Below are 13,417 nucleotides of genomic sequence, written 5' to 3' on the forward strand. Positions count from 1 at the left end.
GGACCAGCTCCCACTTCACTGATTTTGAACTTCGACAGACACACTCTTTGTGAATCCGTGACCGACGACCTTCAGACGACCCGAGGAACCGCAACCAGTGAGTATTGAGCGCGCATACGTATCATGGACGACTATCGCTGACATTGTATCCTCTCCAACAGTGCAGATGTAAGCCTATCCCCACCGACGAAAAACCCACTTGTCCCGACAGCGGTCGAACGAATATTTGCGCCCCTTGACACTCAAGGAATCTCTGTCTGACAGCAATCCCTTCACAGCTTCGTTAAGACCCTTACGGGCAAGACCATCACCCTTGAGGTCGAGTCCAGCGACACCATCGACAATGTCAAGTCCAAGATCCAGGACAAGGAGGGAATCCCCCCAGACCAACAGCGTCTGATCTTCGCTGGCAAGCAGCTCGAGGATGGCCGTACCCTCAGCGACTACAACATCCAGAAGGTACGCCGCCCGCATTGGAGATGAAAGACGAAAAACAAGGCAGATGAAAGAGACGGGATTCGAGATGACTTTGTTGGTGAAAACGATGGGTCACGTCGGATTGGAAAAACCAAAAAATCTGTCCGGGTCGCTGTCGAAGGAAAGAAGAATCTAGACTAACGTGGTTCCCCTTCTGCAGGAGTCCACCCTTCACCTTGTCCTCCGTCTCCGTGGTGGTATCATTGAACCTTCGCTCAAGGCCCTTGCCTCCAAGTACAACTGCGACAAGATGATCTGCCGCAAGTGCTACGTAAGTTTTAAATTTCATTGGCGAGCCTATCATTCGCCAGGCCACCGTCGCAAACCCAATGCGGCATCAAGTTTTTCAAATCCTGACTGTCCGTCACAGGCCCGTCTTCCCCCAAGAGCCACCAACTGCCGCAAGAAGAAGTGCGGTCACACCAACCAGCTCCGCCCCAAGAAGAAGCTCAAGTAAACTATTCGTTTCACTGCTGCTGCTGCTGGTTATGGGAGAAGGCGTTTGGGAAAGTTTCATGATCTGAGAGTAGTGATTTTATTAGCTCATCAGAAATGTCATCACGTTCTCCCGCTTTGATTGAAAAAAAGAAGCAAAAAAAAAGATGATGATCCTCTTCTCTTTTTTGTCCATTGGTGATTGTGACGAATGTGCATATGGATCGCATTGGATTTCCCGATCACTACGACGAGTCGCCCAGCTTAATCTTGAATACTTTGCAATTTCTGCCCAAACTGCGACAAGAGTACCACACAACCACAACCACAGCAAAAAAAAACCTACCCTATGCGCAAACGACTACACCGACGAAGGCCTTACCCACCGTCCAAACCCAAATCCCCATTGTCTACCACTACTACGAATCACAAACCAACCACAACCCTCCATGGTTTAATGCTCGTCTCTGTCTCCGCTACTTATTATACACGCACAGCCCACCGGCGCAATATTATGAGATTACCACTCACTCGCTTGTTTCGTGTTTGGCTTTGGATAAGGTAAATACAGTGACGTGATGGAATAGTTGGTAAGATATGCGACGCTCGCGAACGAGAACTACTGTGTGATCGAGCGGTAGAATGAATAGCTGAATCATTCGTATCGACCATGTCAACTTTACGAGGTACGCGACGACGAGAAACCTCGAGCAGGTCAAATAGTTGATGGTCACTAGCTCTTCGGTTCTCATGTAGACGAGCACGAAGGAGGAGCAACTGAGTAACTCGTTACTTGCAAAGGGTAATGGTTCATATTTAATGGATGGAGAGAGGGAGGGTGATATGCGCTGTTCGTGTAGCTTTCTCTTGCGTATCGTACTTTGCCTGCCTTGGTCTACATCGACTACATCGACTACTACGGCGCGAGTACAGATCGCTACCGTAGCTATATAAAACGTTGAGCGCACACTCCCTCCAAGCTCTATGACATCCAAACGCTATGCTCCCATCAAAGAATAGTAGGGAGAAATGCAAAGTAAAACAATGGAAGGCAAAGCAAAGATAAGAGGACTAAGGACTACAAATGGGCTTTCTCTTGCCCCAACTTTGAAGCGAAGCCGAAGCGAGAGGTGGCTGGCTAGCTGGCTGACTTGCTTGCTAGGCTTGCGTGCTGGGCTGGTTATCTTAGTCAACTAGCTGGCTGGCTGGATAGCTGGCGTAAGTGGACTCGTGGATCAAGGAAACAGAATAAGCAGGTTTGGACACAGGGTATCACACTGCAGCATCATACTGCACAGCACTGTAGGATAACTAGAAGAAGGTCTGTATATGGTACGGTCAGGTCAGGTATAGATTGTGAAGCAAGGTAAGATCGAGGTGTGATGAATGCAATGCATGTACTGTATTACAAATTCATATCTTTGCTTTATTCATTCGAAAATGAATGTTGACGGGGAGGCATTGTGCATGCTACTGTATCTTTTCTACTCAGAATAGGTGAACAATGTTTGAGTAGTCATACAGTAGCAGCCAAAAAAAAGGTCCATCAGCCGATCCAAAGCCAGCCGTGATATCATAAAAAGATCGGAATCACAAGCGAGCGAGTCCCTCGATCAGATGTCAAGAAACGCGTGAGAAGGATCGATGATACTACTGTACAACTACCCCAACCAGCAGCCAACAGCAGTCGAGTACAGCAAGGTACAGTAGGCCGGGGACTTTGTTCGCAGAAACGCCAATAGTGGGTGACGTGATGTAGACAAGTAACTGAGGTAACTAGAAACAGTCTTTTCGCGACTCGCCGAGTCGTGTTCCCCCGACAGGTTCTTTTGACTCGATCGTGTCGACGTGCCCCTTTTCCATTTCTGTGATTGCATTTCACTATATTGCTACCGGAGACAGAGAGGGCACAGCGCGTATGAATGGTTTTCCGAATAGACATCGGCAATGCGTTCGTTGGGTCTTCCAGCGCTTACTCGCTGGTGGTGAGCGGCATTTCGCATCTGCTCTGCTGGTGAAAGCCGACTCGACTAATGCAAAGGGTTTGTGCTTTGCATTAACCCATGCAGGCAGAACCCGAGACTTGTTTAACCAGTTTCATGCAGCGATTGGTTAAAGCCCTCATAAGAAACAAATGACTATATTCTCACTTTGCTGCCATGAGATAGTGATACATATGCTTTTCTTGCAAGTCTAGCTCCTACATATATGAATGAATTGATTGTTCTGTATAACCATATTACTCGAGAAAAGAAAGTTTGCCTTGGCGATCGTCACGGCTCATAAATACAGTACGGCCGCTGACCCGCCCCGGGGCTTGCCTTTAAGGACGTGTGTGTGAGAAGCAAAGGGTAAAACGCGCGACGCGCTCACGCATTCGCGACTTTTGGGCGGGCCTTGGGAGGGCCCAGAGAGAGAGAAACCTCGTTTCATTCCAGATTGAAAGCATTGAACACTCTCTCTTTTTTTCCCTTCCCTCTTTTTATTACACGTCTGAAGGACCGAGTATCTTTCTTTCTTGTCTTATTCATAGTCCTTGACCGTCAAGGGCGAGAAGCTTGCACGCTCCTTATATATCCTTCAGTTCGGGGATCTGCTTCGCTGACGAGTATTCCCCGTCTTGTACACCGTCGCGTGTGTGTGCACTTCCTGCCCGGACACAGTGATCGAGAAAGGCGGTGGGGATATAATTTCGAGGAACTAATTGACTTGACCGCTCAACCTGCCTTGTCTATCATAGCTTGCAGATCCGGCGTAGCAGGAATCAAAGACGCGACTGTGTCCAAAGTTGCAGCAGCAGCAGAACGGAACCAAGCGTACACACTCACGATTCACGCATGCTCGCAGGTATTTCATAAGCCAAGCCAACCATGGACGAGCTTGACAATGGAAGAGGAGTCAGAGGAAGCATGTTCCCTACGTGTTCTTCCTCTGTTTCTTCTTGCGCTCCCTCTTCTCAAGAGCAGCGGCAGCAGCAGCAGCAGCAAAAGCCGCAGCCGGCGAGGCGGCCTTCGCTGCTCCCGGCTTTCGAACCTTGCATGTCGTCTTCCCCAGTCGGTCTACCAAAAACCATGAAACGCAAGTTCGACCAACACAACGAAGAAGACCAAGACGACGCGGTAATAATCGAAAAGCTCAACGCCCGAAAATACTACCCCACCCCAGTCCCGACATCTTCGACTGGCATTCTTCCTTCGTCGCCGGACATGCGTGTCACGCGTCCGAAGCTTCAACGTGACGTATCCAGCCTATCCGAGCGTGCACCACTTGGGGCTGTTCCAACCCTCCGCCTCCACACCAATGGTGACCCTGTTCTCATGGGACGTTCGAGCAATTCTTCCGATTATCAATTGTCTGCAAATCGTCTCATCTCCCGCGTCCATGTCCGCGCAACCTACCATGCTCCCGAGGGATCTCGATTGCAAGGTGAAGTCGTCGTCGAGTGTGTGGGTTGGAATGGAGCAAAGATACACTACCAAGGTTCTGTCGTCGAGCTCGCTAAGGGCGAGAGCTTCGTTTCGCAGAAGCCGGGTACCCAGATCATGGTCGACGTCCAAGAAACGCGTGTTCTGCTGGCTTGGCCGAGGTCGACGTCCGATGAGGATACTCCCGATTGGGGTTGGCAAGAGGCCTCACCGACGAATAGAACCAGTGCCGAAGCTGCCCAGAGGATCGCGTCGAGTCCACCACCATTGCTGCCGAGTATGCAGTCGCCGATTTCGCCCTCGCCTGATGCCCACGACATCGATGCCAGTTTCGAGGAAACCTTCATTGCCAACGACGACGGTGTCATCAGTGGTACGCCAGTACAGGTCTATGAAGACCATGCGACGCCCGAGGACGACGAGGAGTACGAGGAGGAGCTTCCCGGAATGCGAACACCTGTCCCGATCAGCAGAGGATCTCCTGTGCAATCGAAAACCTCGACCCCTAGCAAAACCCCAAGAGCAGTCCCAGTCGAAACAAGTGGCTCTGCTGAGCCGGAGGAGCTTTCCGAACATGACGAGGAGAATGATCCTATCGTGCACTCGTTCGGCCCCTTTGGTGAAAACCTTCTCTCGCGTTTTGAGTCTTTCACCTCGACTTCGCCTGATCGACGTCGCCATCCCCTCAAAACTTCACTAAATGCCAACACCTCACCACGCATCATGCCGTCCGAATTGAGTACCATTCGTCAAAAGACCGCATCGCCCGTCAAGGCTATGCTTGATTCGTCGCCCGTCAAGAACCATGTGATAAATCAACTGGCCTTTTCTCGCGTACACTCCTTACCTCTGTCAACCATCTTCAACAACCTGCCGTCGGATATGAAAGGTGGAAGGAAGCTTGACAACCTGCCGGCACTGTCCGCGGAGCACGTCAAGAGCATGATGGATAGGATCCCATGTGTAGGTGAGATTCGTCGCCAAGGCAAGGACGCTGCTGGTAAGGCTCTGGAGGATGAGTTCTACTATGTCCCAGAGATGGACACTGACGAGCACCGTCGTGCTGCTGTGAGCATCGCGAAGCCGCCTTTGAGAGCAACCAGGAAACAACACAAGGTATGTCGTGTCTCCCATCTTTTCTTGTTCATCCATCTTCACCGCTCGGTTTTCTGTAGTCTGACATGTTACTAGCAATACTACTGGAAGAAGCCGCGTCACTAATCGCCGAGGATGCAATTGATTCGCCGCAATTGACCTCAGCCTACGAGGTTATGTAAGAGATGGCGTATACCACTTGTATGGCTGTGTTTATGAAAATATCTAGTATAATCGTTTTTGTTCATTGCAAGGCGTCCGGCGGTCATGGCCTCGATTGTCGAAGCTCCAATCAAGGGAGTTTGGACGATTAGGCCCATGGATGGGTGGATGTGTCTTTCAATATTGCGGTACGTTCTCCACAAGTTCGAGAGACGTACAAGAAACGTCGAAACACGATGGTACGACGACGATATCCAAACATGTCTGTGTTTACGATGTATTGAATAGAAGTACAATAGGTAGTGCTTATGCAGCAAACGAGAGCTAAAATAAATAATTGACCAGGTTCACCCCAGACGAATCAGGGTCCTTGTGACGTCATGTCAACACGTCTTCTCGCGTAGTCACGTGTCAAGCTCGCGTTATAGGTGTTTGGATATCCATTCAAGGTAGTCGCGCTTGAGGTATATACATATACATTCACCAATACTATTCGGCTTCGCCACTAGTAAAGAAGGTATGCAGCATGAAAGAGCTTTAGATCGCCGGGACTGTGCAGCGCCTGGAAAGGTGGTCAAGATTCTCGAAGCTGAGTGACATGTTACAACGAGACTCGGCACGTCAAGGATTGTAATTAGTCGTAGTACAGTAGGGATTTGTACCTACCCAGCATATCACCACAAATCGACACGCCGACACGTGGAAGGAAGAGTAGGTTGGCCGGGAGAGCTAACATGGCGCGTACCATCGCACTGGAATCATTGATATTGTTAGAGACGTAGGACACGACACCCCAGATGGGATTCAGGGACCTTCATGCGCTCACCCAAGACTTGCTCCGCGGATAGAGCGGGACGTAGCACCAAACCACATGCTAATGGAGCAGCAGTCTGCGCGTCTGCGCGACAAAGGGGGGAACCAGCAGCACTAGACAGCTCAAACCCTGGTCGAGAAAGATATCTGTTGGCGAATGGGCATAGAAGGTAAGGTAACCAGATGTATGTGTACTCGAGGACCGTTGTTGATTACATCCCCATCTGTCTGTACCACAACGCGCGAGACTCTTGTCAAGGCCACTGTACCTCAGCACTCGGAAATTATATCCTCTCAGCTCTGCACCTGTACCTGACTCTCAATACCGCGGTTGTGGCTCAACGGGGACAAGGTAAGCACTTTGATTAAGGTAACACAAAACGGCAACGACTTCTGAGTGAGGAAACGGGACAACAAGAGTATCGTCGGCTTGCGCGACCAAACCAGTTCGCCATTCTAGCGATACCCCGAGAAAGCACAAGTATACCGGGAGAACTTTGCTTGGACGACATCTGGTGTACTGTTACTGTACCTACCGTGCCGCTCGAAAGTATTAGCATCTTGTCCCATTGTATGATCTGCATTACGTATATTATATATCTAACAGCCAGCTGGGGGAAATCCGTGGATTGCAAATATGCCATTCGCATGATCTTCAGGGTCATCAGAGAGAGAGATCTTATTTACGCCACTAACCCTGTGTTGTTGAACTTGTTTGGTTACCTGACTTGATCGGCCGCCCGGCAGGCCGCATCGAATAGCGGCACACTTGCCTTGTAGCTGAAGTTGTCCGTCGGATTCGCTGGCCGGCCAGAATTTGCGACAAGGGGTCTTGATGTCCAAAGTCGGTCTGAGCAAACTAGACAGAGTTTCATGTCCGCTAAGACTGCACACGTAGTGTCCGCTACTTTCTCCGGAGACTTAGTCTACGCGGAGCAAATGCAAGGGTCAACGCAATCGTTCCACAGCACGCATATACAGTGCATGTTCTGCTCGTCAATCTAGGTACCACGTGCTCTAGGTGTCAGACAGAGGAGTCTTACCCTCGCCGAAGGGTCTCGGTAAATTTGCGAGCATACCGTTCGCGACATGCTCACTTCATTGGGTGCAGCAGTGGGCACACGAGGGAAAAATAATAAAACAAAAAAAAAGAGCACGTAAGCTAAGGAGCGACGGCGCGCGGTGTGGCGTTGGATGCTAAATCGGGCCATAGCAGAGACATATCTGGGCAGCTGTGAAATTTCAGCACTCTTAATCATGTTTCCAACGTCCTCGTATGACAACAAGATATGGATGATCAGAGAGGTGGGAAAGTCATTCATACACAGCCACAATTGTATGCTTGCTCGGAATAAGTCCCTTTACTGGTTAATGGATGCATCTAACGGACTCGCACGTTGCAGCACGTTTCACAATCTAGGCGAAACGCAGACGAGTCAAGGGCTTCCTTTAAATGCACCAAGGCTTGGACGATTGCGCCAAGGAGTGTTCGGGGCACAACGCCAGCTAAGGTACAGTATTGTAAAGCTACAAGTACCGGTACAGTAAGGTTCCCGTAGTGTGTAGCAGGAGTAGTAAGGCAGAGAAAAGAGAGGGGAGAGAGAGAGGGGCGGAGAAAGGCTACGAATGGATGGTGAACGTCTGAAAGGAGCGAGTCGTGCAGTGCTTTGAGTGAACAGTCGTATCTGTTGATCTGTTGGTCTAGGGAGTCTCTATTATGACCTTGCATTACCCTTTTGTACCGCCCTCTTCACCATAGTATCCCTTATTTTCTGCACGTCCTTGCTGTTGCTGTTCATGCAGTACAGTCTAGTCAGTGTACGGAGTAGTTAGCCTCACGACGACCTGCCAATGCCCCGTTAGACAGTTTCGATCATCATTATCGCTTGTCGCTGTCGTCGTTCTCGCAGTCGTCCGGCTTCAGGTTCAGGAGTGGCCCATCTCCATCTCTCAATCTCCTGGACACATCAGCATCGCTCGGATTCGAGTGTGACAAGGGCGGCGCGCGGCCCACGATCACTTTCTTACGCCATTAATCAACAGCAAGTCAAGCCGATAATCCCTCTGTAGTCTCATCTCGTTTTCCTGTACTTCTCATTGCTTATTGCTCTGGGCAGTCCAAGCGTCTGCGACACTGCATCAATCCACTCTCGCGCAATCCCATCAGTCAACTGACACGCTTGTCCTGAGCTGCGTCGCGATTTTGACGGGTGTGCGCAATGGAGTCGGAACTCTCCCCCACCGGCTATCCAGAGTCACCACTCGATGAGGATGAGATCTTTCTGTGTAAAGGCTGCGGCGAGGTATGCTATCACCACCCAATGCGATCGAATGGTCCACGTCGCCAAATGGTGAACTGATGATGCGTAGATACTAGAGCAAGGTCGAGCATTCGAACTAGGTATGCGTTGATGCCATAGCTCTGCTGCAGCATTGTGTTTCCCTTTCCACTGACTTGCTGACCCACTCCAGCTGGCCACCGATGGCATCTTACCTGTTTCCGTTGCCACTCGTGTGGAACGCTACTCGACTCGGATGCCAATCTGCTGCTGTTGGGCGACGGCTCCCTCATCTGCAACAACTGCACATACAGCTGCAGCTCGTGTGGCAACAAGATCGAGGATCTCGCCATCCTCACGGGCGACCAGGCCTTCTGTGCCACCTGCTTCAAATGTCGGAACTGCAAGAAGAAGATCGAGAACTTGCGTTATGCGCGCACCAGCCAAGGCATCTTCTGTATGGATTGTCATGAGAGTCTGATGGCTCGACGGCGGAAGAAGGCGAAACAGTCAAGACAATCTGCGGCCGCCGCTGCTGCAAGCGCGAATCATCACAATACCATGGTTCTGGATAAGAGCCTACCAGCGCTGCCTCCGAGTGCGGTACCACAAAGCGCCCTACAGAGCTCGGTGGAAACGCCGCCTTCAGACTCGTATACAGACACGCCCGGCGAACACTCTCCCCGAAACAATTCCAGATTCCTCAACACGAACCGACAAGACGCTCCCCGCAGGGATGTCTCGCCAATGTCTGACGACGGCAGGAAGGGTAAGTCAAGACACGAAATTGCAATTGTCAATGCTGTTGTTGCTGACCATCTTCCCCTGTCAGAAACACTCACGCTACCCGCCAGCACCTACAAAGCGAACCGCGCCTCGCTTGTCTCATCCGTCATGTCTGCGACGGCCTCAGACAACGACGATGACCAAGCAGGCTTTCTTACAATGGCCTTCGATCCCAATCCCGCTCCTGGCCCGCCTCCCATGTCACAAAGGAGGATGCAGCACAACGACGAGACCCAACACACCCCTCGCACACGCGAGAATCTCTCGCCGAGGGACTACTTCAACAAAACTCCTCGTACTGATCACCGAGATAGACTGAGCATTGCCAGACCATCCTCGTCACGATCTGTTTCCACTGAAAGAGAAGGAGTCATTCCTCGTCCGAAAAGCAGCAGCCCGCATGTTGCCTATCAAGACAAGTCGCGGCCATCAACAAGACGGGACATATCCGAGCAAAGCACTCCCTCGCCTTCCACCATGGCTTCATCAACCGTGCCACCCACACAAGCCAGTGAGAAGCAAGAACGTCCTCGACCACCTCACCTCAACAGCGCCTCGTACACTCTCGGCGGCTCTTCTGAGCCGTTCAAGCTACAAGAAGTGCCTCAGGATAGAAAGGTCCCGAGATCTAGCCCTCGCGTCGGTAATCGCTCTGACACCACTCTGGAAATCCTCAGCCAAACTCGCTATCAGCCGCCTGAAGAGTCCAACGTCTCTTCGTCGCCTGCGTCACTGGACACCCCGAGCTCTTCGTTTAACCCATTCGATGACCCCAAGCTGCGTGAGGCTACTTCGGGCCCCTCCTCGGCAACAAGACTCCCGGCGCGCGAGGACTCGCTACCACCTGCAGCAAAGAAAGAGCGCGAAGCAGAGTCGACATCCAGGATCACTTCCCCGAACGGCACTCCCTCGACTTCCCTTGATGCCAGGCACCAACGCAATGAGTCCGCGAGTTCGTCTCAATACGTCGACGCTCCAGCAGAGGTCCCGGCCGAAGCTAGTCGATCCAACAACCAACCGTCTCTTGATTCTCCCTTGAAGAGCGGCAGTATCGACGGGCCGACCGCACCACCGAGAGCAGCCAGCCGCCCCTCAGCCCCGAGCAAATCTGTAGGCAACAACGACGACTTCATCGCACCGAGACATCCTCCGCCACCCCCTTCAGCAGCGTCTACTGATCGTCCTCGCAACGAGTCTGTCAGCACCTCTCACAGCGATATCGATCGATCCGCCTACACCGCCACATCCCCGCCCCCGCCGTCATGGCGTGGTCACCTTCCAAAGCACAGTGCTGGAGGAGATTTCTCCATGGAAGAAGAGATGGCACGAATCCTGCGAGGCGAGAACAAAGACAAGAAGAGGGAGGATGGCGACGGCACTTCGGTGCTTCGTCGTGTGTCGAATGCTGTCAAGCATGGACGCAGCTTCAGCGACAGATCTGTTCCCATTCACCACAAGACGCCGACACTCGGCTCCATTGAGATCAGCAGTCCCATTAACCTGGGCAGTCCCGCTTCTTCTGGAGGCATGAGGGATGAGATCACTTCTCTCCGAGCCCAGCTGCGTCGTTCTCAGCAGAAAATCGCAGAGCTCGAAGCGGAGAAGATCGGGCTTGAGGAGCAAGTCACCACTTCTGCAGACATCAAGCAGGTCAACACCGAGCTTCGTGAGAAACGCTCTACCATGGCCTTCCTTGATACTCAGCGCGAGATGGTGGTGCGCGAACTCGAAGTCATGACAGATCACCTGTCCAAGGCCAAGGATACCAACCGACCACTGGATATCGAAGCTCTTAAGTCCGACGTGTTACAAGATTTCGCCCGATCCCTGCAAAAGCTGAAGGATTCTATTGGAGCACAGGTCGAAGACCTGGTGCACAAGCGGAACGAGCTTACGGACGATATCGGTAGTCTTATCCAAGTCAAGGACAAGGGCTTACAGGAGTTCGAGAACCTGTCATCCAAGAACCATCAATTGGCAGAGTTGAACAACCAGCTTGTCACGAGCATCCAAGAAATGTACAGAGCGAACGCCGGTCGCCTGCAAAACGCACCTGGGTTCGAACGTTCGCCATTGACAAACGGACTCGGAATATACACCGCTGCCGGCAAAGCGGATATCGCAGATTTCCACAGCTTGAAAGCTGGCTCGCTCCAAGAGTCTTCGAGTCTACAAAACCTCCTGCCCGAAGGTGCAGACGCAGAACCAGCCACCATCCTCACTGCACCAAAAGTCGTGGATATTCGCAAGGCGCAACCAAAGAAATTCTGGAAAAAGGGCTCCAGCGGCATTGGCAAGTCTGTGACCAAGGGTCTCAAGGGCGCATTTGCTGGTGGCAGTGATCGCATGCCTATCAACACTGGCTCGTACGATCTTAATGGGATGCCCTACTCACAGATGCAGGCCGGACCCGGAGCTGTCATGGGTGATTCAGCACTCAATGCGAAGCAGGACGGCAAGGGAGGCTTTGGATTCTTCTCGTCCGGACAGAAGAACGGATTAAAACCCGGCACCACGGGCAGCAACTTGAAGAACAGCAGTTCGACGAATCTGCCCTCGGAAGCCGCCTCCGGTAAGTTGACCAGGCCGAGCGCTCCATCCCACAATTTGACTGACCTTGGTGTAGTATTGTTTGGCTCCGATTTGCAAGATCGATGTGACTACGAGAAACGGGTAATCCCAGCTATCGTAACCCGATGCATTGAGGAAGTCGAACTACGGGGCATGGACATGGAGGGAATCTATCGCAAATCCGGTGGTAGCGGTCAAGTAAAAACCATACAGCAAGGATTTGACAAGGATGGCAACTACGATATATCGGACCCGGACCTCGATATTCACGCAGTGACCTCCGCCTTGAAGCAGTATTTCAGGAAGTTGCCGAATCCGCTCATTACTTATGAGGCTTATGACGGAGTGCTTCATGCCGCGCAAATCACTGACAAGGAAAAGCAAGCCACGACCATGAGGGCTGCCATGGATGCTCTACCCCAGGCACATCGTGTGGTCCTCGAGTTCCTGGTACAACATCTATGCAGAGTGGTGAAGATGGAATCGGAGAATTTGGTAAGTTTTCGGCATCACTTGTCCCCTTCGTTTGCATGCGGCGAATTGACCATTTCCCCTATCAGATGACGCCACTCAACCTCTCCGTTGTTTTCGCCCCCACCATCATGCGGCCCCTCTCGATCGAGCGCGAGATGTCGGACATGCAGGCGCAGCGCATGGCAGTGCAGGCACTGCTTGAGCACGCCGATACCGTCTTCGAGGCTATCGAGTGAGATCCCAGAACAAAACAAAAACCAAAAATGAAGGGATGATGATTTCTCTCCCCCACAGACGAAAGTAGAAATCAACGAGAAGATTTGCAGAGGGCATGAGTCCATTGATGACTGCGGTCTTTGAGGACATTGAAACTTATTTTCTTTTCTCGGCCTTTTTTTTCCTATGCCATAACACTCTCGCAGACATGAGAGGTAGATAGCCGCGTAGGAGTTGGTCCATTGTAATCCATTGTGGCAGTCGTGCTTAATTTTTTCTTCCACTTCTTACCTCCCATGCCTTTTGCCTTGGTCTCAACCCCAGCTACCAGAAGAGGCCGCTCTGCTGTCCATGGGCTATTTATCCTACATGTTCATTGCGATGAAGTAGCGTGGGTAGGGCCAGTGATTTCTTGCTTTCTTCGTCATGGAGGGGAGATACCTTGTCGTTATAATTCATCATAGAATGTCTACACAAACACTTCCTCGCAGTAAAAGACTGAGCATACCAGTACCGCCTTTCTAATACAAAGACTCGCAATCACACGCCTTGATGTTTCTGGTAGATCTCACATGGGACTTGTTCTAGAACAGTGCACTCAAAGACCGCGTGTATGTAGTTCCTTTCTTTGGGTTCTGTTTGGTTACAGCCTCGACTTTACTCGAGGGGGACCCTGTCTGTGAA

The 13,417-nt window shown here is 51.4% G+C and overlaps 2 protein-coding genes across 2 annotated transcripts; both read left to right on the forward strand.

The window, feature by feature from the left end:
* Positions 1–3,782: 3,782 nt before the first annotated feature.
* On the forward strand, positions 3,783–5,558 carry AAFC00_002263 (uncharacterized protein; the record flags this gene model as incomplete). The annotated part of the gene is made up of 2 exons (XM_069341557.1): positions 3,783–5,453; positions 5,529–5,558. 2 exons carry the CDS (start codon positions 3,783–3,785, stop codon positions 5,556–5,558), a joined length of 1,701 nt encoding a protein of 566 aa, XP_069201642.1.
* Positions 5,559–8,626: 3,068 nt separating this feature from the next.
* AAFC00_002264 (uncharacterized protein) lies at positions 8,627–12,753 on the forward strand (the record flags this gene model as incomplete). The annotated part of the gene is made up of 6 exons (XM_069341559.1): positions 8,627–8,710; positions 8,778–8,808; positions 8,880–9,455; positions 9,519–12,044; positions 12,099–12,538; positions 12,604–12,753. The coding sequence occupies 6 exons, from the start codon at positions 8,627–8,629 to the stop codon at positions 12,751–12,753; spliced, it is 3,807 nt and encodes a 1,268-aa protein (XP_069201643.1).
* Between the last annotated feature and the right edge of the window lie 664 nt (positions 12,754–13,417).

This window comes from Neodothiora populina (genome assembly GCF_041146345.1).
Source record: "Neodothiora populina strain CPC 39397 chromosome Unknown canker_contig_14, whole genome shotgun sequence".
NCBI classification, from domain to species: Eukaryota; Fungi; Ascomycota; class Dothideomycetes; order Dothideales; family Dothioraceae; genus Neodothiora; species Neodothiora populina.